Source organism: Camelus ferus, chromosome 3 (assembly GCF_009834535.1).
Source record: "Camelus ferus isolate YT-003-E chromosome 3, BCGSAC_Cfer_1.0, whole genome shotgun sequence".
In the NCBI taxonomy this organism is placed as follows: domain Eukaryota; kingdom Metazoa; phylum Chordata; class Mammalia; order Artiodactyla; family Camelidae; genus Camelus; species Camelus ferus.
Window position 1 is genome coordinate 94,768,839 of NC_045698.1, and position 27,507 is coordinate 94,796,345.

The window sequence follows — 27,507 nt, forward strand, 5'->3', positions numbered from 1 at the left end:
CACTTAGAATAGATTTCTTCCCTACATGACCTATCCTCAAACTTCCTCAGAGGGAGAGGATTACTCAAGGGTGAATACCCAGAGGCAGGAATCATGGTAGCCACCTTGATTCTACTGACCACATTAGATTTCACCTGTAGATAATATAAGCCCAGTATGATAAAAATACCTGTGAAAATAACATTGGATGTGGAGACTAGGGAAAAAATAGCAGTGATGGTGCTGTCAGGGAAAGTTAAGTTTAAGAGATTAAGAGTTGCCAGCTAGTATTTGAGGTGATTTTTAATTTCTTATTGAGTCCAAGGAAGCTGGAGCCTGAGGAGTTGATGAGGAATGGAAGATGTGAGGATTTTAATAGAGAAATGTAGTCTGAAAAATTCCCATGCTTGATTTGCTAGGAGTTGCTGGAAAGAAAGTCTAGGAATTTAGTATATTCTGCCATAGCCAGGGTGTGTCTGACAATCAGCCAGTGGAAATAAAATCTATTTTTCTCAGCTATGATTCATTCTATAGAAAAGACTGAGTTTAGCTCTGATATGCTTAAGTAAGTTAAGCAGCTGTGGCACAGGATGAATCACTATACTATACCAGTAGTATTAATAAGGTAGTAGTAACAGTAACAGTAAGTAATAGTAATGAACATTTATTGAGCACTTATGGACTAGGCACTTTCCTATCCCTGTGAGGTTATTCCTTCATAGGGTTAGAAAGTGAGGCTAACATTTTACAACACTGTAAGTTTACTAATGAGTTTATAGATAAAGAAACCAAAACTTAACAGGGAAGTAACTTACACAAGATCATATAGCTAATATATAATGGAGCCAGAAAGTGTTACAGAATAGTAAAAAAGATGGAAAGTAGTTGGGAAGTGAGAAAGAAAAGAAAAGTTGAGGACCAACCCAGGTGGTCCAATGTTTAATAGGTGGTATTTTGTACTGGTTAAGCCTAAGTTCTGGAGCCAGACTTCCTAGATTTGAATCCTGATTTTACCAGTACTATCAGTGTGATAATTACTTAACCACAGGCAAGTTACTTAACCTTTCTGTGACCGGTAGAATGGGAATAATACCTACCTCAGGTTTGTTATGAGGATTAGATGAATTAGTGCATGAGAAGTGCTTAGATAAAATATTAACTTGTTCAGAATAAGTTTCAAATTAAATATCATTCTAATAAAATAGAGCATTCTAGAAATTGAGCATTGGAGAATATGGCAAAGAGAAAATTATCAAAGAAATACTACTAAAACAATTCCTAGAACTGAACATTGAAAGGGCCCAGTGACTGAGTAACCAAAACAAGGGATAGAAAAAGACCCACGCGTGAAATTTTAATTTATTATGGATAAAAGGAAGATTCTGAAATCTCCCAGAGAGAAGACAAAGGACACATACAGAAGACTGGAAATGAAAATATTAGATTTCTCAATATAGTTTTGGATTCTAGAAGAAAATGAAGTAGTGCCCCCAAAATTCACAGGGAAAAAGTTATCTATTCTGGAATCTGTCTGCAGACCAACATTAGACAAGATATTGTATTATAGGCAGGGACTCAAAATTTATCTTCCTTACATCCTTTCTTAGGAAAGTAATAGAGGATGAGGTCCAGGAAATGGGATCCAACAGGAGAGAAGAGAAGAGGAAGTTCAAGGACTTCGTGTTCATATTTATGGGAGACTTAAGTAGCTGCCAGTCTAGATTGTAGCTAAAGGGTAGAGGGTCCAGGGGAGAAAATGGAATCGACATATTATTGGTTTATTTGTGGCATCTGGAAAATGGTATTGAAAGGAATTTGGTAGACCTGTTAGACTTTTGGAAACTTAGTGGTACATACTTGAGATTAAACAACTGAAGGAACAGGCAGTAATTAACTTTAGTTGAAACACCGTTCAAGAAAAAATAATCATAGTACATACTTTGCTCAGCAATGCATTATATATATATACATATATATATATGTGTATATATATATGTGTATATATATGTATGTATATATATGTATAATATGTAAAATATAATATAGACACTGGATATTGATGTAACCAAAAATTTTTAAGTAACTTTATTATGGGGAAAGGGAATGAGAATAGGATAAAATGATGTAGGAAAGCTACTTAATCTGCCATAGCAGCAAATCTACAAATAATGTCTTAATAAATAGTTAACAGCAATATAAACATATCATTTAGCAAAGCACAAAGTCAATGTTAGAAGAAATGGCTAAGACTTTACATTTGTTGTCTCTAGAAGCAGTTTGGGAAGATACTCAGAAATTGCTCTTGTTTATGATCTTTTGTAGCATGTATCTTTTTAAACTATCCATGTGCTATTTTGAATGAAAATTAATTTTTTAAAAAAATGAAGTGTGTAGATAATATACAAGTAAGAGAGAAGTCAATGATTTTAGTTCTGCTTCAAAAAAAAAAATGAAAGAAATCCTTACTGGATTGAATTCCTAAGTAGTGATTTCACTAAGTCTTTCAGATTGCTAGCCAGCTAAACATAGAAATTCTTACTGTCTCAGGCCCTGCTGTCCAATGGCAGCTGTCCCATCATTCTGTAAGGGAAACAGCAGTTAGTAATACACAGTTGAACAAGAGTTGTAATCAGATATTAACCACATAATTACAACACTAATTCAGTAAAATGAAAAGGTAAAAAACAGTACACATACTTAGTGAGCCTCTGATTCCTCAGGTTTATCCCTACTTCAGTGAGGGGAAGTATGACCTAATTAACTTAAAAGATTGATTTTGTTGCTGCTGACTGATGTCAGATTCAAAGTGAGATTTTAGGGAGTGAAATTACACTGACAGATGAGGAAAGTTGTAAAAGAACTGAATTGGTGTATAGTAAGAGATTAAAGGAATCAGGTATGTTTCAGTTTCCTACAGGGAAAGATAATCATATTTGTATTGTGATTGATCACCTGAGTCTTTAGAGAAGTTGAATATTTGAATAAACTGAATCTTTTAAAAAGTATACTGATTCGAATGTTTGGCTTTCTTGTATATATTTTCATTCTGTCATTTTTAGAAAAATGATTTTGACTAGAAGATTTCTACCTAGGAAATGTTACTGTTTTCAGTAGGGAAAACTTTACTGAAGAACATAAAATGCAAAATCTCTCAAAGAAAGAAAGATGAAATGTTCAAAATTGGAAACATGGTGGCTTTCAGGGCATCTACACAGCTGATCTCAACTTTACTCACTGCATAGGCTCCTTCCTTGAGTCTCTCCATCTCCTTTACATTCTCCACCCCTAACACTTCCGTGTGAAATCCTCAGGTCTAATCAGATGTTATCTTTTCGACAATATTTTGTTTGACTCCTTGTTAGCTGGAAATACCTCTGTTGAACTCTCATTGGATTAAATTCTCTGTATTATGGTTTTTATCTATTTTTTAATTTAAAAAATTTAGTTATATTAATCGACTATTTTATTTCAAATTCATGTGAACATCTTATTTCATTAAAAGCTTAGACAGACTTGAATGGCAAAGCACAAACATGCAAAGAAGCAGTAATGTCATGGAAATGGCTACCCTGGCTGCAAACTAAAGGATGATATTTTTGTGCACACAGTTTAGAATGTGTTCTCAGTTGCATGTAGATTAAAGCAAGACCACCAGCAGTAACATCTATGGAGATGATGAATAATTTACCTCTTTTTTTTGCTGGGGGTGATATAATTGATATATAATATTATATAAGTTTCAGGTGTACAACATATTGATCCACAATTTTTAAAGGTTGTACTCCATTTACAGTTTTTATAAAGTATTGGCTATTTTCCCTATGTTGTAATTATGATTTTTTTTTCTATGTGTTTGATCTATAGAACAGGAGTGATGTTTTTCTCTGAATGTTCTGTCTTCTAGAGTATTTTGTATAGGCTGAATGCTTAGAGAATTTTTAGTTTAGTTATTACTTAGATACAGATTCAAGGTCCTACAAAGCAGTCCTTCCTAAAAGATTGTTTTAATAGATTTATAGTCTTCCCTGCGTCCTTTCTATCTATCTCTTCATGTATATGAGATATTTTGCTTTAGTCATTGCTGACAGATGACTTTTGATTTTTGTCTTTCAGTCTTACCTCCAGTATTAGTGCCTCGTCATAATGAATTCAATCCGCAGCACAGCCTTCTGGTTCAGTTTAGAAACTTGAGTCACAATGAACCACACATGCCACAAAATGCAACGTTTCCAGATTCTTTCCATCAGCCCAACAACACTCCTTTCCCTTTATCTCCAAATAGTCCCTACCCTCCTTCCCCTGCTAGCAGCACATATCCCAACTCCCCAGCAAGTTCTGGACCAGGAAGTCCATTTCAGCTCCCAGGTAAGAATTTATTCTATTGATACAAAAATACAGTATCTGAGAATTATCAATTGTTCTTATACTGGTCATTCTCTAGGTGAACTGTTACATGCCAAGAGCTTACTATTTTTGACTTTTATTCTTTGGTAATTGTTTGATTTCCAGGAGAGTTTTGGATTTTATTTTGCCAAATATTGTATTTTTAAGAAAATGTAAGTAGACATATTTTTCACAGAAATAAAATGAACAGTACTAAAATTTGCATGAAATCATAAAAGACCCTAGATAGCCAAAGCAACTTTGAGGAAGAAGAACAAAGCTGGAGGCATCATGTTCCTGATTTCAGACTATATTACAAAGCTATAATAATCAAAATAATACAGTATTGGCATAAAAACAGTCACATAGGTCAGTGAAACAGAAATAAACTCATGCAAAAATAGTCAACTAATTTATGACAAAGGAGCCAAGAATATACAACGGGGAAAGAATCTTTTCAATAAATGGTGTTGGAAAAACTGGACAGTCACATGCAAAAGAATGAAATTGGATCATTATCTTACACTGTAGACAAAAAATAAAATGGATTAAAGACTTGAATGTGAGACCTGAAATTGTAAAACTCCTAGAAGAAAAAGTAAGTGATAGTCCCCTTAACATAGGTATTGATGATGACTTTTTGAATCTGACACCAAAAACAACAACAAATAAAACTACAGCAAACTAAAAAGTTTCTGCAGAGGGATAAATTGGGAGTTTGGAATTGGCAGATACAAACTACTGTGTACCAAATAGATAAACAACAAGATCCTACTACATAGCGCAGGGAACTATATTCAGTGGCTTCTAGTAACCAGTAATAAAAAAGAATATGAAATGAATGTGTGTGTGTGTGTGTGTGTGTATGTATATATACATGTACATATATATACACATATACACACACACATACGTATATACATATATATAAAAAACTGAGTCACTATGCTGTATACCAGAAACTAATACAACACTGTAAATCAACTATGCTTCAATTTAAAAATGGAAAAATAATTTCTGCACAGCAAAGGAAATAATCATCAAAATGAAAAGGCAGCCTACCGAATAGAAGAAAATTTTTGTGAATGATATATCTGGTAAGGAACTAATATCCAAAATATTTGAAGAACTCATACAACTCGATAGCAAAAAATCAAACAATTCTATTAAAAAATGAATGGAAGATCTAAATAGATTCTTTTCCAAAGAAGACATATAGTTGACCAACATATACATGAAAGGATGCTCTACATCCTTAATCATCAGGGGAACACAGATCAAAACCACCATAAGACATCACCTCACACCAGTTAGAATGGCTGTTATCAAGAGGACAACAGATAACAAGTGTTAACAAGGATGTGGCGAAAAGGGAACCCTTGTGCACTGTTGATGGGAATGTAAAATTGGTACAGCCACTATGGAAAACAATATGGAGACTACTCAGAAAATTAAAAATAAAAACTACCGTATGATTCTGCAATTCGACTTCTGGATATTTATTCAAAGAAAACAAAAACACTAGCTCAAAAACATCATCTGCACCCTCATGTTCATTGCAGCATTATTTATAGTAGCCAAGAGTTGGAAGCAACCTAAGTGTCCATCGAGGAATGAATGGATAAAGAAGATATCTCACATACACACACGAATATTATCCAGCCATAAAAAAGAATGAAATCTTGCCACTTGTGACAATATGGTTGGACCTTGAGGGCATTATGCTAAGTGAAGTAAGACAAGAGAAAGGCAAATGCCATATGATCTCTTATATGTGGAGTCTAAAAAAATAAATAAACGAAAAATCAAGCTCACAGATTCAGAGAACAGATTGGTGGTTGCCAGAAGTAGGGGGTGGGGGAAATGGGTGAACTTCTTTTTTTTTTTAGTTTAAATAAATTGAATTTTTTTTAAAAAAGTAAACAGTTTTGGGGAGGTTGGAGATGACTCTTTAATGACAATAAAAATAAGATAAAAATGCACTCCTTCCTGCCATCCCACCTTTTTTCTCTCACTGCTTGATTTTTCTTTATAGTATATATTACAATCCAATATAGTATATATTGTCTTCACTTATTTTGCCTCTTTCCCCTCCCCATCTTGACTATAAACTCTATGAAAACAGATTTTATAGCATCTTTTGTTTACTGCCACATCCCTAGTACCTAGATCAGAGTCTGATATACAGTAGATCCTCAATAAATATTTGTTAAATGAATGGAGGAAATTATAGAAACACATAAATACAGTTACTGCTGACTATAGATATACCCACCTGTTAAGTGGTTGCCAGTGTAACTTGAGAGATTGAAGCCAAATGGTGTTAACTAACAGTTTCATAGAGAGGAGTCCTATAAACGTTAAAGGCAGAGTGTACTAACAGCTTATCAAAAACATAAAGATAAAACATCTCTGATGAATATGAAGTAAAGTAGATAATCTGGAAACAAAGTGTTGTTATCAGTTGACCATTTATTGGACCAAATGGCTAAATCCATACATACCGCCAGGCATTAAAATTAAGTACTACAAAAAAAAAAAAAAGAGTAGTTACATTTCACTTAAAGCTAAATATTTTTAAATACTTTTGTATAGTTTATAATACCAAGTGTTATCTATCAAGTGCCTTTTATATAACTGATAGCGTGATGAAAGAGACTGCATTAAATTTAATCTTCAGAACAACCATGTGAGATAGATACTATTCTTGGTTTAAGATGGAAAATGAAACTAGTATTAACCCCAAGAGTTTAAGTACCTTGGTTGAGGTTGCACAGCTAATAACTGGCCAAGGTTCTCTGACTCTATAAAGTCTGTGCTTTTTCATTTGACTGTCCTTTATGATTGGATTACTGCATTCTGTTGATTCTTATTTTGTAGTTGGCTTTATTCCTTTGATAACTAATACAAGTTTAAAAAGCTAAAGCTCTAATCTGTTCTTAGAAACAATAATCAGTACATACATGTAAACAAAAAATGTGCAGTAGTCTGTATATATGTATTTCCATGCGATATAATGTGTATGTGCAGTCAAACTGTAAGAATTCTACCTAATAAAACAAACAAACAAAATAATTCTGTGCTTTTAAAACTTTGCTGCATTGCTTGTCAAATCATTTTATACTTTGGTAGGTTGAAATGAACCCCATTAACTTTACTTAGATAACTGATACACTGATTTGCCTGGAGAAAGATCAGAGTAGATTTTTAAAGTTCCTAAATTTTGTTAATGGCATGCATGTTTTGTATGGATACCTCATTATATCACTGTCAAGAAATACTAGAATGCCTGCTCTTGCAGGCAGAGTCATATGTAAGTATACACTTTGTGATTCCTCTACTGTAGCAAAATATCAATTGATGAAATTTTTTTTCAAAGAAGAATTAAGTATCAACTGTTTAACTTGGTATTAGGTGTTCAAAAACTAATTTTTATACTTTGTCCTAGATTCAGTGCTGATTGTAGCTCTTTCTCAAAATACATCTTATACAGACCTTGAGGTAAAAGACAGATTTATTTAGTATTTATAGTTAATTGAGACAAAGTATATTTTTGTATACTTGTGTATACAGGTAAACAACATGCAAAGTAAAATATCCAAAGAAATACATTTTGCAAAGGTTTTCAAGCACAAGTGTTGAAACTCAAAAGGTTTTCTGGTTCATATTCAGTTTTCTAAGAGAGTTACTTAGCCATTTAATAGGACACAACAGCCATTTTAAGACATTGCAAAAGAATTGCTGTTTGTGTTGTTGGCAAATTTTCAAAGAGAAGATAGTTTTATTTTCCAGTTTTAAATAACATTATTATACAGTATGTGATGATGTTGATAATTCTAAAATGCCTCTGTAGATATATATCTAAACTAGGATAATCAATGGCCTAAGATAAAATTCTTGACCTTGAATTCTATTTTACTGAATTTTAGCTCTGATCTCACATTTCTGGATTGGATCAAATACACGTGGACTTGTAGTAGGTTTTCAGTAGCTAATGAGTGTGTTGTTTTTTCTCCTTTTCCTTTGCGCCAAGATAGCATCCTGTGTTTTTGTGTGTCTATGATATTCAGTAATGAATCCTGCTGGTAATCTTAGGAATTTTCTAATGCTTTTAGATTAACTTTGGGCAGGATGAAGATTTTAACTATTCTTTTGGGATTTTAACTTATCTCATTTTCTTCCTCTTAGCTGATACTCCTCCTCCTGCCTATATGCCACCAGATGATCAGATGGGTCAAGATAATTCCCAGCCCATGGATACAAGCAATAATATGATTCCTCAGATTATGCCCAGTATATCCAGCAGAGGTAAGAAATATAATATTTACTTGGTTGTTTTTTTTTTTTTTTAACTTCTCAGCCACCTTTAGAAAACAACTTTATTGGAGTGTAATTTATATACCATAAAATGGATCCATTTTAAGTGTATGACTCAGTGATTTTTAGTAAATATATAAAGGTTTACACTACCACCACAGTCTAGTTTTGGAACATTTCTATAACCTCTAAATACATCCCTTGTGTCACCCCCGCTTCTATCCCTGCCCCAGAAATTTTGTAAGCTGTTTTCTGTGCCTGTAGATTTGCCTTTTCTCAACATTTCATATAAATGGAATCACAGAATGTGTAGTCTTTTGCATCTGGCTTCTTTCACTTAGCATAGTGTTTTCAAGATTCATCCATGTTGCAGCACGTCTCAATAGTTTGTTCTTTTTTATTGCTGAACAAGTATTTCATTGTATGGATGTACCACATTTTGTTTATCCCTCTATCAGCTGATGGGCATTTGAACTGTTTCTAGTTTTGAGCTAGTATGAACAGTGCTGTTAAGAACAGTTGCATGTAAGTCTTTGTGTGGACATTGTTTTTATTTTTCTGAGTTGTATGGTAAATTGGATTATTTAGGAAAAACTGCCAAAGTTCTGTAAAGTGGCAATACTGTTTTTTTTTTTTACCAGTAACATGAGGGTTCCAGTTTTTCCACATCTTTCTAATACTTGTTATCATTTGTCTTTTTGATTATAGACATTTTAGAGGGTGTGAAGTGGCATCTGATTTGTTTTAATTTGCGTTTCCCTAATGAGTAATGATGTTGAACACTTTTTATGTACTAATTAGCCATTCATGTATCTTCTTTGGTGAAATGTTATTTAAATATTTTGCCTGTTTTTTAATTGGGTTGTTTGTCTTATTACTGAGTTGTTAAGAGTTCTTTATATATTCTGAATAGGAGTCCTTTATCGAATATATGATTTACAAATCTTTTCTATCAGTCTGAATTGTCTTTTCATTTTCTTAATCATGTCTTTTGACACACAAAAGTGTTTAGTTTTGATAAAGCCCAGTTTATCAGTTTTTTCTTTCCTGGATTATGATTTTGGTGTTGCATCTAAAAAATCTTTGTCCCAATATCATAAAAATTATTCGCCTCTGTTTACTTCTGAAAGTTGTTTAACTCTTACATTTAGGTGTATGTTTCTTTTTGAGTTTATCTTTTTATACAGTAAAGTTCTAAATTCATCTTTGTGCAAGTAGATACCCAGTTGGTTCTAGCATTGTTTGTTGAAAAGTTAACAGTTTTCCATTGAATTGCCTTAGTATCTTTCAGAAATTATGGTGGTAATCACTAAATGTAAGTTTCAGAACTCTCAATTTTGTTCACTGACTTGTATATGAATACCTCATAGTCTTGATTACTAAAGCTTTTTAGTAAGTTTTAAAAATGAGAAGTATTAGTCTTCCAACTTTGTTCTTTTTCAAAAGTATTTGATAAGTCTGCATTCTTTGCATATTTCCATGCTATTTTAGTATCAGTTTATCAATTTTTGTCCCCTACAAACCCTTCCTTGGATTTTGATAGAGGTCACATTGAATCACTAAATCAATTTGGGGAGATTTGCAATCATCTTCTAGTACATGAACATGAAGTGTCTCTCCATTTATTTAGATCTTCTCAATTTTCAGTGTATAAGTCTTTTACTTTTGCTTTTGTTTTTAAATTTATTCCTAACTGAATAGAATTTTTTAATTTCATGTTTAGATTCTTCATTATTAGTAGGTAGAAATATAGTGGATTGGATTAAGGCAGTCAAAAGGTACAAACTTCTAGTTACAAGATAAGTAAGTTTGAGGAATGTAATGTACAACATGATAAATACAGTTAACACTGCTGTATGTTGTATATGAAAGTAGTTAAGAGAATAAATCCTGAGAGTTGTCATCACAAGGAAAAAATTTTTTTCTATTTCTTTAACTTCGTTTCTATATGAGATGATGGATGTTCACTAAATTGTGATAATCATTTTATGATATGTGTAAGTGAAATCATCATGCTGTACACCTTAAACGTATACAGTTTTGTATGTCAATTATATCTCAATATATATTTATATTTATTTATAGATTTATATATTTATCTCAATATATATTTATTCCAACTTTTAACTGGAAGAAAAAAGGCTATTTTTTTAATTATGAAAAAATACAATTGATTTTTGTATATTAATCTTGTATCCTGAAACTTTGCTAAACTCGCTTATTAGTAGGTTTTTTGCACATGCTTATGTGGATTCCTTAAGGTGTTCTAAATACAGGAGCATGTCATCTATGAATAAATGATGGTATTACTTTTTTCCTATCCAGTATCTGATGCCTTTAACCCCTCTCATTATTATTATTAAAGGGCATCTATGAAAAACCTACAGCTATCATCATAATTAATGGTAAGATACTGAATTACTCTATATCTATAGCTGGAAATGACAAGGATGTCTGCTTTCATTACTTCTATTCAGTATTGTTCTGGAGAGTCTAGCCGATAAATTATGAGTCTCCTCTTCCTAGATTGTTGAGAATTATTACATGAATGGATGTTGGATTTTGTCAAAGGCTTTTTCTACATCTACTGAGATGATTATGTGGGTATTTTGTTCTTTTTTCTAGTGATAAGGTGTTATTATGTGAACTGATTTTCTGATGTTAAACCAGCCTTATATTCCTGGGATAGATCCCATGTGGTTGTGGTATATAATGCTTCTTTATATATTGCTGGGTCAGATTTACTAATGTTTTGTTGAGTATTTTTGCTTGTATATTCGTAAGGGCTATTGATTAACTTTTATATTCATGAGGGATATTGATAGTTTTCTTGTGATGCCTTTGTTTGGTATTGCTGTCAGGTATTAGTGATCTCAGGGAATGAGGTGAGAAGTGTTCCCTCCTATTTTTGGGAGAATTTGTGAAGCATTGGTATTATTTTTTATTTAGATATATGATAGAATTTACCACTGAAGCCATTTGGGCTTGGACTTTTATTTGTAGGAAGATTTTTAATTACTGATTCAGTTTCTTTACTTGTTACGTTAGTCTATTCAGAGTTTGTTTTTTTCTTGAGTCATTTTTATAAATTTGTGACTTTCTAGGAGCTTTTCTGTTTCATCTAAATTGTCTAATTTGTTGGCATAAAGTTTTTCATTGTATCCTTTGTGATCTTTCTAATTTCTGTAAGAGTTGGTAGTGATGTCTTCATTCCTCATTTTGGTAATTTGTGTCTTTTTTTTTTTTTTTTTTCTGGTTTGGTTTAGCTAAAGGATTGCCAGTTTTGCTGATCTTTTTAAAGAACCAGCTGTTTTTCATTGACTTCCACTCTAATCTTTATTTACCTTACTCTTCTTGCTTTGGGTTTGGTTTGCTTTTCTTTTTGTAATTTCTTAAGCTGGAATCCTAGGTTATTAACTCGAGTTGTTTCTTTTTTAACACAGGTGTTCAAAACTATTCACTTCCCTCTAAACATGCCTTTGTGTCCCATAAATTTTGATATGTTTGTTTTCATTTTTATTCAGTTCAGAATATTTTTAAATTTCCCTTATGATTTCTTCTTTGACACATGGATTAATTTAGTAGCATGTTAGTCAGTTTCCAAATATTGCAAGATTTCTCAAATTTCCTTCTGCTGTTGAGTCCTAATTTAATTCTTCTGTGAGCATTGAACACATTTTATGATTTCATTTCTTTTAAATTTATTGAGGATTGTTTTATGCATGTTTTTGTACAGCCTGTGACCTGAGAATGGTTTTTACATTATTAAAGGATTGTTAAAGAAGAAGAAGAATGTATGACAGGAATTGTACATGGTGTGCAAACCTGAAGTATTTGCGTCGCACTTGGTCATGATACATAATCCTTTTCGTATGTTGCTGGATTTGGTGAGCAGAAAAGGTTTGCCAGTCCCTGGCAGACCAGATAGTCTCTTTTAGAGAATATTCCATGTGCTTTTGAAAAAATTGTATATTCTGATGTTGTAGGATGTCATAGGATCTATGGATTTCAGTTAGATGAAATTTGTGTTGCTCAAATCTTCTGTCTTTGCTTATTTTCTTTCTAATTGTTCTGTCAGTTAGTGAGAGTGGAGAGTGAAGTCCCCAGCGATTATTGTTGAATCATTTGTTTCTACTTTCAGTTCTGTTAGTTTTTGCTTTGGGTCCTTCAGTGTACAATTCATTAGCATTAAGTACATCCACAGTATTGTGCAACCTTTGCCACTGTCCATTTCCAGAACTTTTTCATCATCTCAAACAGAACTCTGTACCTATTAAATAATAACTCCCTATTCCCCCTTCCCTTGCCCCCTTGTTAACTACCATTCGGCTGCTCTGCATCTGTGAATTTGCCTGTTCTAGTTACAGCATCTAAGTGGAATCATGTACTATTTGTCCTTTTGTGTCTGGCTTATTTCACTTAGCATTATGTTTTCAAGGTTTATCCATATCATAGCATGTATTAGAATTTCATTCCTTTTTAAGGCTGAAAAAATTCTTTTGTATGTATATATCAGATTTTGTTTATCTGTTTATCAGTTGATGGACATTTGGGTTGTTTACCCCTTTTGGCTATTCTGAACAATGCTGCTATGAACATTGGTGTTTAGGTATCTGAGTCTCTGCTGTTTAATTCATTTGGTATTATAAACCTGGGAGTAGAATTGCTGGATTTTGTGATATTTCTGTTCAACTCTTTGAGGAACTGCCAAATTTTTCCTTAGTGACTGCACCATTGCATTGTCACCAGTAGTGCAGTACGATTCCTATTTCTCCAACTCTTGCCAACACTTGTTAATAACATCCTTATGGGTCTGAAGTGGTGTCTCATTGTGGTTTAAAAGCCACTTTGCTTTGAAACCTTAAACTTCCTAGTTTGTTACAAGTTTAGGGTAAGTAAGACACTGCCATTTTATGTATTTCAACAAAGAATGGTGTCTCAGTGTGTTTTGTTTTTGTTTGTGTTTGTGATGGTATGGAGTAACTGTATGTCCTACTGTGTTTTCCCAGGAGCCCTTATTCCTAAGAATAGTTAAATTTCAGGCCCCTCCCTAATAATCTTGTTAATGTTTAAATAATATCTTTATTTTTTCAGGGTCTAGAATTTATGTAGGAATTTTGTCATACTAAATTGTTGACAATTCAGACTCTACCTTCATTTAGAGCAAAATGTCTCAGAACATGAATTTCTGCATCTCTACTTATTTGCTTTGCAACTTAGGGTAGCCTTAAAAAAATCTCTGAGTCTAAGAATCTCCAATTGTAAAATAAATAGAGAAAATATATACACAGAAATTATTAGTATGTTGATTGAATTAGATGATATCTGTAATGATCTTAACATACAGCATCAGGTAATACCCAATAAATGATATTATCATCCTCCTTGTGAAAATATGGACTGTATTTACCCCACCTAGCATTTTCCTTTCTTCTTTCGCCTTATCTTCCAGTGATCAGAGAGTACAGTTTAATAGTGTTGTATATTAGGTAGTCCTTGGAATATAATTTATTAGCCAAACAACTGAGTCGCTGTAGAAGAACCTGGCAATCAAGTCTTCTCACCCTTGTAAATGTCTTTTTTCACCAAAATTGTTTCTCATTTCAGTTGTATTTTGGTTTTTTTTTCTGTTTTTAATTTGACAAGTAACAAAAGGGAAATCAAAGTTAAACTGCAATGCCTTGAATGACCAGTTAACAATATTTCCTTTGCCTTGAGCAGAGGCAAAACTTTTCTTTTCCTTCCTAACCAAAATTGTCTTTTTTGTTTAGCTTTTTTTCCCTACAAGCTTCTGCTCATTCTTGGCTTTATTCTTTGCTGAACACTATTCTTATAACTTCCTGCTACTCATCTGTCTGTGTCTTTGCTTATGGGTTTCTCCTTGTTCCATCTTATATATAAATTTTGTTAAAATCTGAACTGTTAGAACTTCTCTCTCTGAGTCCTCACTGGTTTATTTTTTTCTCTTCTTCCCATCTGAAGTCTTTGTGATTGAATAATCAGAATTGAGCTTTAAAAGTTAACTAATTCTTTTGCGGTGCCAACATAGACCATGTCACCACTCTTAAATTTTTCTTAGACTTTAAATTTCTGCCTTTCTTGAAAGAAAATTTGAGAGTCCATGACTTTCTGCCTGATTTCCTCTCCAAGAAAGACACCCTACTAGTGCTGGATGAAGATCTCCATGTGTCCCTCCTATCCATTGTGTCCATTGTGAGTTGTTGACTTTTACACTAATAGAATTTGGCCAATATTTTATATTGTGTACAAACCTTTTTCCTTGGGCAGTTCTGTCACTTAACGTTTAAAATGTATACTACCTTTTACCGAAAGATAATGCTCACTTAGTTGTGTTTTTTTTTTCTTTTCCTTCCTTCTTTCTTTCCTCTCTCTCTTTCTCTCTTTCTTTCAGCAGACTTTATTTTTTAGATCAGTTTCAGGTTACAGCATATTTAAGCAGAAAGTACAGAACTCCCACATACCCCCACTCCCCTAATACGTGTACAAGCCCCCCACCCCAGCATCCTGCACCATAGTGGTACCTTTATTACAGTCGATGAACCTACACTGACACATCATTGTCACCCAAAATCCATATTTATGTTAGGGTTCATTCTTTTTTTTTTTTCAAAGGATTCATTTTTGATGTTGTACATTCTGAGGATTGGCACGAATAATGACATGTATCCATAATTATAGTATCATACAGAATAATTTCACTGCTCTACAAATGCTGTGTGCTCACCTCTTCATCCTTCCCTCTCTCCTAACCTGTGGCAACCACTGATATTTTTACTGTCTCCATAGTTTTGCCTTTTCTAGCATGTCATGTAATTGGAATCTTACAATTGTAGCGTTTTCAGATTGGCTTCTTCTCTTAGTAATGTTCATCTAAATTCTCCCCACCATGTCTTCTCATGGCTTGATAACACATTTCTTTTTAGTGCTGAATAATATTCTGGTTTACAGTGTACCACAGTTTATCTATTCACGTATTTAAGGACATCTTGGTTGCTTCAAATTTTAGCAGTTGCAAATAAATACTGCTGTAAACAAACATCTGTGTGCAATTTTTATATTGACAAAATTTTTTGACTCCATTGGGTAAATACCAAGGAACACATTTGCTGGATTGTATGGTAAGAGTATGTTTAATTTTGTAAGGAACAAGTAAACTGGTCACTGTACCATTTTACATTCCCACCAGCAGTGAATGAAAGTTCTTATTGCTCCACATTCTCACGAGCATTTGGTGTTGTCATTGTTTTGGATTTTGGCCATTCTAATGGGTGTGTTGTAGTATCTCTTTGCTATTTTAATTTGCATTTTCCTGATAACATATGATTTGGAGCATCTTTTCATATGCTTATTTGCCATATGTGTATCTTCTTCATTAAGGTGTCTGTTCATGTCTTTTACTAACTTTTTAAATTTGGTTGTTCGTTCTTGTTGAGTTTTAAGAGTTCTTGGTATATTTTAGATAACAGTCTTTTATCAGATATGTCTTCTGCAAATATTTTCTCCCTTCTGTGGCTTGTGTTCTCATTTTCTTGACAGTGTCTTCTGCAGAGCAGAAATTTTTAATTTTTAATGAAGTCTATCTTATCAGTTATTTCTTTCATGGATTGTGCCTTGGTGTTGTATCTAAAAAGTCAGCACCAGATTCAGGGTCATTTAGGTTTTCTCTTGTGTTATCTCCTAGAGTTCTTTAGTTTTGTATTTTATATTTAGGTCTGTGATCCATTTTGAGGTAATTTTTGTGAAGAGTGTAAGATACTGTGTTTAGGTTCATTTTTTTTTTTTTGCATGTGAATGTCACTTCTTGTATCATTTGTTGAGAAGACTGTCTTTTTCCTATTACTGGAGAAATAATGGAGGTCCTTCAAGGATCAGTTAAGTATTTTTATGTGGATCTATTTCTGGGCTCTCTATTCTGTTACTTTGATCTATCTGTCTATTCTTTTGCCAGTGCTACACTATCTTGATTACTTAATAGCAAGTCTTTAGGTTGGATAGTATTAACCTTCCAGTTTTGTTCTTCAATATTGTGTTGGCTATTCTGGGTCTTTTGCCTCCTCGTGTAAACTTTAGGATCAGTTTTTTGATTTCAACAAGATGATTTGTTGGGATTTTGATTGGAATTTTATTGACTATAGGTCACGTTGGGAAGAACTGGCATGTTGAGAGTTTAGAGGCTTCCTGCTCATGAACATGGTCTAAATTATATCTCCATGTTTATTTAGCTATTTAACTTTTTACTTTCAAGTTTCATAGTTTCCTCATAGATCTTATACCTATTTTGTTTAGTTTTGACCTAAGTATTTCATTTTTTGGGTGCTAATATAAATGATAATGAGTTTTTAATGTTAAATTCCATTTGTTTATTGCTGATATATAGGAAGGTGATTGACTTTTGTATATTAACCTTACATCCTTGCTATAATTGCTTATTAGTTCAGGAATTTTTTTGTCAGTCCTTTCAGATTTTCTACATAGACACTCATATCATTTGTGAACAAAGACAGTTTTATTTTTTCCTTCTCAATCTGTATACCTTTTATTTCCTTTCCTTGTCTTACTGCTTTAGCTAGGACTTCCAGTATGGTGTTGAAAGAGTGGTGAAAACATTCTTGCCTTGTTGTTGATCTCAGCAGAAAAGCTTCTAGTTTTTCACCATTAAGTATGATGTCAGCTGTAGGTTTTTTGTAAATGTTCTTCATATTAAGTTGAAGAAGTTCCCTTCTATTCCTAGTTTGTTGAGAGTCTCACTTAGTTTTTTTTAGTTCAAATTTTTGTTTAAAATAATTTTACAGATACATGTATAGTTAAATCTTTCAGTTTGTTTAAACAGGTTTATCATCTCAAATTTAAACCTGGATTAGAGTCTACTAGAAAAACATTTTAAAATGTGATGTTGCCTATCCTTGTATTTGTATAATTTAAAAAGTTTTTTTTGATACAGACTAAAAGCCAGGAAGGACAGTGAGACTTCAGTGAAATATCTGAAAACTTTCTTTTCCATATAGTTCTTGGGCTGGTTTAAAGGGGAAACACATGCAGAACCTGGAGTTTCTGAGACTCATTAAATGTTTTTTTCTGTCTGGTTTGTTCACAGATGTTCAGCCTGTTGCCTATGAAGAGCCCAAACATTGGTGTTCAATTGTCTACTATGAATTAAATAATCGTGTTGGGGAAGCTTTTCACGCATCTTCTACTAGTGTATTAGTAGATGGATTCACAGACCCTTCAAATAACAAAAGTAGATTCTGTTTGGGGTTGTTGTCAAATGTTAATCGTAATTCGACAATTGAAAATACTAGGCGACATATTGGAAAAGGTAATTTTGTCATTTCCCTACGTTCATTTGAATTCATGCATTTGTTGTGCTTATCCTGTAGTCTGCATTGTGTAAGGTGCTAGGGCACACAAAGAAGCTCAAAGCCTTTCTGCCTTCAAGTTGCAGATTTAAATAGAGACATAATCAGTCATCTTCTCTTTATCCTGCCTGTTTTTTCTTCTTTGTTCTGAAATCACACCACTTAGGTTCTGAAATCATACCATTTCTATGGTTTTTTGTTGTTCTTTTTTTTGAGTGTCTTCTTGACTGGAATATAATATATTTACAGGAATTTATGTTGTTCATAACAGTATCTTCAGCAGCTAGAACCATGCCTGTCTCATAGTACATATATAACAAATATTTGTGGAATATACGAGAGCTGGTGAAGATTAGAATTTTTAAATTACAGTATTTGTGGAAAATTTTGAGTTGAAATGAGTTGTAAGCATTTCCATAATGTGGAGGAATAGGGTAACTGGTAGGAAATCCATTTGGAATGATGTCAGTCTTCAGTGGCTTTACTGCCATTCCTCCCACCTTTTAAATTCAGGTAACAAGGTTTTATTTATAATTCATCCTGCTAGACAGTTGCTGCAGCAAACAAGGAACTTTCCAAAAACATTACAATGCAATGTCTGTGTCTCATGCATCAGATGGTTGGGAAGTAAACCTATCCTAGGTAGAGTCGTTTGCCTGTCTTTTAAGAAGTTTTGTTTCTGCCACTTGCTACTTTTTGCTTCTTTTACTTGAGAAAAATCTTGGTCCAGATTAGGAACAAAAGGTGAAAAACTGTAATTGTGATGTGATTTCTTAATGGAAAATATTCAGAAAAATACCATGATCAAAAATAGGTTGGAAAGAAGGTTTCCATTCTTTTTTGACTTAACTGTCAACTTGCCATGTATTTTAGGTAAAATGCCTCACTTCTATGCATTGATTTTTCATACTGAAGTAGAGTAATTTGAGAGAAACCTACTTGGTGAATTCTTAAATTCTAGAATCAATTTCCCCTTTATTCCCAGTATACAGTTCTAGGACCCTTTTTTCCACAGATTTTTTTTATTTGCTCAGAAACAAAACATAGTTTTTAATATCACAGCCTGGTGCCAGTCTGTGACACACGTGTGTGCAGAAGTGTGTATGTACAACGGTCTTTTTTATCTCTGTTTGCAGTAGTGAAAAGTTGGAAACAACTTCAGTTTTAGCTATGTAGCTTGAATTTTAAAATATTAAACCTAAATTTGTATAATGTTGATATATTTTTTAAATCCCAAAAACTTTTTTGAAGTACAGTAAAATAAATCTGCCCTTTGAAATCTCTTCCTCTGACTTGAAATTACATATGTAATTTAGTGTTTTTTTTGTTTTTTTGTTTTTTAATGCTGCTGTCCTTTCCATTGGCAAAAAGAATGCAAAACTCTTTGCCAAGTAAGTATTCTTGATAGTTGATAGCACCAGGCATTCTTTTGAAAGGACTTCTAATAAGGTGCTTTTTGGGGGACTTTTTGCCGTTGCTTCTCCTCATAGAAATCACAAATGATTGTTAGAGAAGGGGGAAAAAAAACTTGAAAACTGATAACCTGATAACCTAATATGCTGCCAACTTGAGGCTTAAGTCTTAGTTATTTGAGGATCATTTTAGATGTAGGCAAACATTTACCTCTTGATTATCTTTGGCAGCATAAGGCCATCTAGTGGTAGCTTCTATCTAAGGACCGTTGCTATAGTGGTTGTTCTTTGTCTCGCCTCATACAACAACCTTTTTTCATTATACTACTTTGTTCCGTTGACGCTTGTACTGCCTGTCTTTTTAAGGTGTTCATCTGTACTATGTTGGCGGAGAGGTGTATGCAGAATGCCTCAGTGACAGCAGCATATTTGTACAGAGTAGGAACTGCAACTTTCATCATGGCTTTCATCCTACCACTGTCTGTAAGATTCCCAGCAGCTGCAGCCTCAAAATTTTTAACAATCAAGAGTTTGCTCAGCTTCTGGCTCAGTCTGTCAACCATGGGTTTGAGGCAGTATATGAGCTCACCAAAATGTGTACCATTCGAATGAGTTTTGTTAAGGTAAGTGGATTGTGACCTGTAGCTTAATTTGAGTCACTGTAAATGTGTATATTATAAGTTTGTAGGTTAAAATTTTTAGAATTCTTTGTTAGGTGAAAGGTGGTAATTACTTTTGACCTGATTTAATAAGTTTTTAAATAAAATTCTTTAATTTATAATTCAAATGACATGATTGGTCTAAGATTATTTTATAATCCAGACATTACAAAGTGCCTGATATAGATATTAATTTTGATATTGAATAGAGGCTGAGTTTATAACGATCTCAGTTAAAGACTAAATAACAGAAAGCATTTAATATTAGAATTGCTGAAGTTCCTTAGCTTCAGTAGTTTCAGATATTATTAGATCCATTAGATTGTGACTGAAAGAATTCTTTACAATACTAAAATTGTTTTCCTTGTGTCTAAGCTCTGTTACTAAGAATTTATTTTTAAGGAAGTTTGGTTCAAAGAACTTTTCAAGTTTATCATTTGCTCTTGGCCTAATTTTATTGGCATTCCAAAGATGATGGTTCATGAGCAAAATTTGGAAAGAATTTTAGTGATATATTTAAACAACTTAGGCTGTGTCGACTTGATCCTTAGGATTTAGCAAAAGAAGAGTTAGTGTCAAATGCTGTGTGTAGTTTTTTTCTTTTTGGCCCACAGTCCCACAACCCAGTGTTTTCCTTGCTGCTTTGTTATAGGTCCGTTTTTGCAGCAGTTTATCATAGTCCTGAAGGCATTTCCCTTCCCCTCTATAGAGACATGACTTTTGCATATTTAATCTACTACCCCCATTTCACCCCTGCCACACCTGCCTAATTTTCCTAGGCCAGAACTACTATAAGCAGTAAAGCAGGGAGCTTGATAAATCCAGGCAAATAAAAGTGAAAAAACTCTGTTTTACTCTTTGTAGTTTTAGGCTAAAGTGTTCCAGCTCAGTTCATCCCAGTATTTTCCCATCTTAAAAGATAATGTTATGTGATTGCCACTTTAATTACATTTATATGCATTGATCACATCTACAATGCCTTATCTGATACTCAAAAAAAAAAAAAAAAACCTGAAAATCAAATACTTTTTGTTAACAAAATCTACTGTGAACTTACATATCTTGCTCCAAGGGGCTTATATGTTATTATAATGATGCAACTATTGTGTTGCTTTTAATTCCATAGTGAATGCTAAGATTGGTTTTTATGGTAGTTTTTCCTTTAAGTATATTCTACGTATCTCTACTGTTAAAGTGTATTTTTGTTACTGTGTTAAAATTGATTTAGACTGATTGACAGTTTAAAGAGCAATTTGCTGTGCTGTTCATTTCCATAGGGCTGGGGAGCAGAATATCACCGGCAGGATGTTACCAGCACCCCATGTTGGATTGAGATTCATCTTCATGGGCCTCTTCAGTGGCTGGATAAAGTCCTCACTCAAATGGGCTCCCCTCTGAACCCCATTTCTTCTGTTTCATAGTGCAGAAGTATATTTTTCAACTACATTATTAGTGGACTTGTTTTAATTTTAGGGAAACTTTCAGTACAGATACTGTGAGCTTACATGGAAAACAGATATTACAACCTGTTTTTTTTCTACATAATTGTGACCAATACATTTGTATTTTGTGGTAAATCTACATTTGTTTGTATTCATGTTCATGTGATTAACTCTCAAAAGTGTTGTGAAAGATGCAGAGTAAGTATTGTGCCCCAGTTCAGAAGTTCGGCATTGATCTTAACCTGGAACATACTTTTTGCCTTATTGTTCCAACAATTTTTTTGTTAATTTTTTTTGAAAAGTAATACATCACATGATAAATTATAACAATGTAAGAGGGTGTTCAGTGAAAAGTCTTCCCTTCTATTCTTGATTCTTTAGAAGCTATACTTTTGCCAGTTTCTTTGTCCTACCGACTTTAAAAAAGTGTAATTCTATTGTTTTATAAAAGCATATGGTAGGGGCTTAAAAGAAACTATAAAAAAATCTTTTTTGAAGGAACACCATGCACTGCTCTAACAAGTAGTGTTCAGTGAAAGCGAAGTGAAAGTTTTCTAAATGACATAAAATTTACATTTAATACAGCTAAATGTTTGTCAATGTATTGTGACTTGATTCAGTATATCTTTGTAAAACATTTCCTTTTTAGAAAAGAATTATTGCAAACAACAGATCTCCAGTATGTCATTTATTCAGAATCTGTCATAAGAACTACTTTATAGCTAGTGACAGTGCGTGCACGGCCTTGTTCAGCTATATTTGCTGCTTTTGGCCAATGTTGTAAGAACTCTAATCTTGGCATGCATTAATCTTTTATTTTGCACTTTGATGGGTGACAGTTTTTAATGTAACCTTTTGTGAAACACACTCAAGTGACTTGGACTTAGATGCTCATCCTTACTTTTTTGGTACCCCTTTTGTATTAACAAACACTGCAATTTATAGATTAAAGTTGTAGGAAGTTATGCTTTTTCTATCTTTTGTTGTATTTTCAACCTACATTATAAGACTGTTATTTTATAGCTCCAACTTAAGGTGCCTTTTAAATTCCCTGCAGTTTTATAGATAGTATTAATGTTGGAAAATCATGTACTTAATCCCATTGTTCTTACTTGCATCAATCTCCCTGTGCAAGGATCTGTGTCCTGCGGCCATAGGAGCATCTTCATTCTGGCCCATAGGGTGAGGTCACAGATCTGATGCTTACATGAGTTAGCAGTGATTGTTGAGCTAGCTGATATGAAAATGTTCACAAATCAAAGAATACTCATGTATCAAAGAATACAGACTGTTTTCTCAGTTACCATGCATCCTCTGTCTTTTTCCTTTTTTTTTATTTTAGCACCTATGTGGATGCTTGTCTTTACAATCCTCAGAGAGAAAAGACGTGAAAACTCCAAAATAACTGTTTAATCAATCATGTTTAAGGGCTTTGAGTAAAGGACTCTTAACCTCCTTTTCTAGGAAGCAGTCACATGGACACTTAATTACGGTATGAGAACAAAGACATTATTTTGGGGAAAAAAATGACCTAATTTACCTTTCAGAAGAACCTTATTTTCTGATGCCTTTAGAAAGTACGTGGAGCCATGTCAATCTTCTGTTTAAAATGTTAGTTTGGCTTGACTTTCTGCTTTGCCCTTTCTGCTTTCATGAATTAAAAAAATGCATTTTTTGAGGAAAGGAGAATATGATTCCTCTTGTTCCTGTAACATTATTTATTGCTTTTATAAAGTGCAGCCAGTGGATGGTTTTAGTTCTCTCAGATGAAGTGCCATATGTGTTTTCAGCTTACAGTCCTTTGCTAGGTAAGAGAAAACTTTCTGTCACCAGAGCCTTAAACATCAGTTTTACATGATATGAATTCTCAATCTTCCAGAATTGTGTCAGCCACATGAAAGAGAATTATTTGCTTAGTGGTAGAATTTAGCTATTTACATCATTCTTTTACGTATTAGGCTCAAGGCACAATCTTTGGAACAAATTTGTAGAAAAACCACCCAGGTTGAATTACAGATACATGTAATCAACTTCAGTGGGCTTGAACTGGTGGAAACTATTGAATTGTTTTATTAATGCTTTCAATTGGGTTCATTAACAGTTGTTTTTATTCATGTAACAACCTTTAGGGTTAGCAGGATTTTCTGTGATTGGCTTTCTCTGTGTTTTTTCCTAAGGGATTGTGTCTCATGAATGACAGCAATAAAGCCATTAACTGTTAAGAATTTCATGGAGAAGTATAAACCTGTTGTATTTCCTAAAAGTTAACTCCACACCCCTTCATTTTACATACAAACTTCATTCAATCTAGCTGCCTCTATAATTCCTGAGGATACTCAGTGTAGGAATGGGTGGGAAATAAAAATTGCCTGAGATTTTAAAAACTAAGTAAAATTCTACCAATGAAAAAGCACCTTTGAAAGAAACCATTTCAGAAAATTACAATTTAAAGTTTTTATTTAATCTCCAGAATGGTTCATAGTCAAATTATAAAAACATCAACATACCAGAATAATCACAATTTATGGCATGTACAGTATATATGCCAGCTGAAAAGATGGAATTTGGAAATAATAAAATTACAACCAGTTTGGTAAATGCAAAAAGAGGAATAGAGTCAAAATTAATCTCAGTAATGAATTAAATCAACAAAAAGATGTTTGGGAAAAAAACAATTTAGGAGGTGCATTTGACTAACATTGCTACATAATTACCTGGCTTAAGTTAGAGAATGTAAACTAGATCAATATTATTGATCTACCGAAGTGAATTTTTAGAGACAGTTTAAGGAAGACATCAATCTAAATGTCAAATATATACATCAGAATATAGATCATTTTTTACATTTTCTTGTTATATAAAGAAACTATGATAATAGAATTGGCTGAGGTGAAATCCACAGTAAGATTACTGGATAGTTAAACCTATACCTATAATAGTACAGAAAGTAGTAGTACAAATGTAGCTATGTTATACTTTTCATAACATTTAGGAGTAAGACATTATTTTAGGATATAAAATGATCTGTAAGTATTCAGATCTGAAATCTATTGTCAAGGTAAGGACTGGGGCTCTCATTGTAAGATCTTCAGTATTATCTTAGGGTACTGGAGGGAAACAGTTCCCCTGTAATAGTGTTCTGTTGAAGGAGAAAGTTTATACAAAAATGATATCCTGCCAGTAGCAGAGAAACTTTGAAGTTTGAAAGTACCTGTTTAAGTGTTATACTTCTATTACAGAGAGCATCTAATACACCAGTTTAGATCCATTTCTGTATACCTTTTCTAGTTACTTGCTTAATACTACTTTGGATCATTATCACTTACCCACTTAAAATATATTAGTATCTTTTATACTTTCTAAAGAAGGAAGAATCTTTTGATAATTATTAAATTCACCTTCCAGTGATGATTTAAATTTTGGACCTGTTAACTTTTAAGAGGGTCAGAGCCCTTTTTTGTCTTAGTAGTTAAATCCTCAGTCTCTTGGGTAGGAATATAGATGTGTGTCCTCATATCCACCAGCTAGATAAGCAAGAACCTTTTAAGGTAGTAGATAGTCTGGTGGTTTTAGAAGTGTTCGGTGATTTTTATGGGTGGAAGTTTTCTGAAGTAGTGGTTTATGGGCATCTCCTCAGATGTTAAGGAGGCCAGCTTTTGGGGTGGTGATCTCAGGTTTGATGCCTGAGAACAGCAGCTTTTTTCCTCATTGATACAGGTGGGAATCTGGAGAGATTTTCTTCTCACAGAAGATGCATGTATGGAGAGTGAGAATTTGAGGCATTTCTTCTGCATAAATAATTCTACCTGCTGGACAGAAACTTGGACAGTTCTTTGTAATTCACTGGATTGCAGGTTAGCATGTCCTAATTACAAGAGGTAACAGTATTTGTCAAGCCCTTTTTGCCTTGGGTTTTCATAATAGAAACTTGTCTTCTAAAATGCAGTTATTGTAATCAAAATGTTATCCTAAAATTGGATGATTTAAAAAAACCAGTGAGAGGGATTTAATGTATCAGGTTTTGTTTTTTTTCCTAAAAGTTTATGCTGTAATATTTGCTGGTAGCAATCGCTGTCAAACAACTGATGAGTTGTTTTGTTGAAAAGATCCAGTCTCAGAGCAGGATTCATCTGTCATTCATGGCAGAGTAAAAAGGTTAGTGTGGTTCTCATTTAAATAATTCAGTTCTTAAAATTCTTAAAATTATCTTAAACCATTGTCCTTTAAGAATTTATTTGAAGATACTATTTTTTGAAAGTTCAAAATTTTGTGTAGAGGTAGATTTTTGGGTTTGGTTTTTTTTTTTTACCCCATTGATAGGTAGTGCCTTATTAATACCAGCTGGTGTTTAGCTGTAACAAAACTCCAGTAAGACCAAACAATCCCAAGTAAAGAAGAAATCTTTTAGAGTCAGATTTTCCCTTCTAATACCATTGGAGATAATGTTGCTTTGATTTATTCATAAAGTATTGTAACTATAGGGACTGCTGAAGATAATAGTTGGGCAAGTGCTTTTCTTCTTAAACTGGTTGGTTAAAGTTGCATTTTGAAAATCATTTATGTTAAATTGGGTAGGATGGTAATCATGGAAACTGAGTATTTGTATGGACCTGCCCATGTTCTCTTAAAAAGATATTTCATATGCAGATGATAAAGACCAAACCAATGGCTGCACTATAGGTCTGCTTCTTACTTATTCTGCTTCTGTTTATGTTGTAGAAAATGAAATTCTAGCAACTTCAATTCTGTTATCTTTTGATACTTATGAAATATATTAGATTTTACTATATTGTGCTTTTCAAAGCCATAACTCTTAAGAACTTTGTTTTTGCATATTGTTTGCTAATACTTTATTTTAATAAATCTCAAATCTGTTTAATGTGTGTTTTTTGTTTGTTTGGGGGGGTATTCTGTTTCAGCTTAACATGTTTCATTGTGTGGAGTTGTAAAAAGAATGAAATTATCAGTTACTGTGGCTGCATTATCTGTGTTCGTGCACTAGCAATAGAGAATGGATATACTGTGCCTTTTCCCTCAGCATGAGGTTTGCTCAGAATGATGTGTTTTTCTGTTCTGTTTGTAAGAGAGTTGATGTGTTTTTCTTTGTTAGTTTAGTTTTGTTTTGAAAAAGGATTTGAATCTAGAGCCTGGGGTTTTTTAGTTTAATCGCTAGTTCCTCTTCTTTAGATCTATCTAAAATTAGAGTTCTTGACTGGACAATTAGGACATAGAATAGCTCTTAGCAGAGCTGGTTTTGGAGTCTGCCTGGCTGCGTTTAAGTCCTGGGCCTCAAGCCTCCTTAGTGCCCTTAGGCAAGTTGCTTAACTACTCTGTGCCTCAGTTTCCTGATCTGTAAAGCAAAAATCTTCTTCATAGGATTTGGGGGAAAATTAAAGTACTTAGAATAGTGCCTGCCACATAAGAATTCTTCTTATTATTACTATTACTATTATTATTATTATTACTGTTATATTTCTTCTACTTCTTTGATTTGGAGGAATTCCTTCTGATGCTACTTGACCTTAGTAGATTAACCCTTGATTACCCACATTGTGAATTAGCCTTGTTTTTCTTAATTTTCTCCTTTTTCAAAAAATTAAAAGTCAAATATTTCTGTCATCCCCACCAAGTGCCTACTTTTACCGCCTTCTGTGTTTTATATACAAGAAACACAAACTCATTCTAATTAGAAAGAGATAGTGAAAATCCATGTCCCCCCACTAGGAGAAACACAAACTAAATAACCCAAAAGAATAAATATAAAAGCTCTTATTCTCTATGGCTTCATCAAAATAATCCATTTCTGCAAATCAGTTTCTTCTTTTGCCTTTTTAATTTCCAGTGTAAGGCATTTAGTAAGGTATTTAGTAGCAACTTCGCTGTCTTTTTTAGAAGCATATTTTTAAAACATTTGTTCTGGCAAAAGAGTTCAGTGAAC

General features: G+C 33.3%; 1 protein-coding gene across 3 annotated transcripts in view; it reads left to right on the forward strand.

The window, feature by feature from the left end:
- The window catches only part of SMAD5 (SMAD family member 5), a 40,419-nt gene extending 13,971 nt beyond the window's left edge, over positions 1 to 26,448 (forward strand). Inside the window, exons 3-8 of one of the 3 annotated variants that reach the window (XR_004318725.1) lie at positions 4,093 to 4,344; positions 8,551 to 8,670; positions 17,795 to 18,016; positions 19,835 to 20,091; positions 21,405 to 23,377; positions 25,287 to 26,448. Coding sequence is in view for 1 of the 3 variants with exons in the window: in XM_032476807.1 (XP_032332698.1) it covers positions 4,093 to 4,344; positions 8,551 to 8,670; positions 17,795 to 18,016; positions 19,835 to 20,091; positions 21,405 to 21,548 (995 nt within the window). In the remaining 2 variants the exon portion in view is untranslated. Of the gene's footprint in view, positions 1 to 4,092; positions 4,345 to 8,550; positions 8,671 to 17,794; positions 18,017 to 19,834; positions 20,092 to 21,404 lie in introns of all 3 variants that reach the window. The other 2 variants (XR_004318726.1, XM_032476807.1) reach the window with 2 other exon arrangements.
- Positions 26,449 to 27,507: the final 1,059 nt, after the last annotated feature.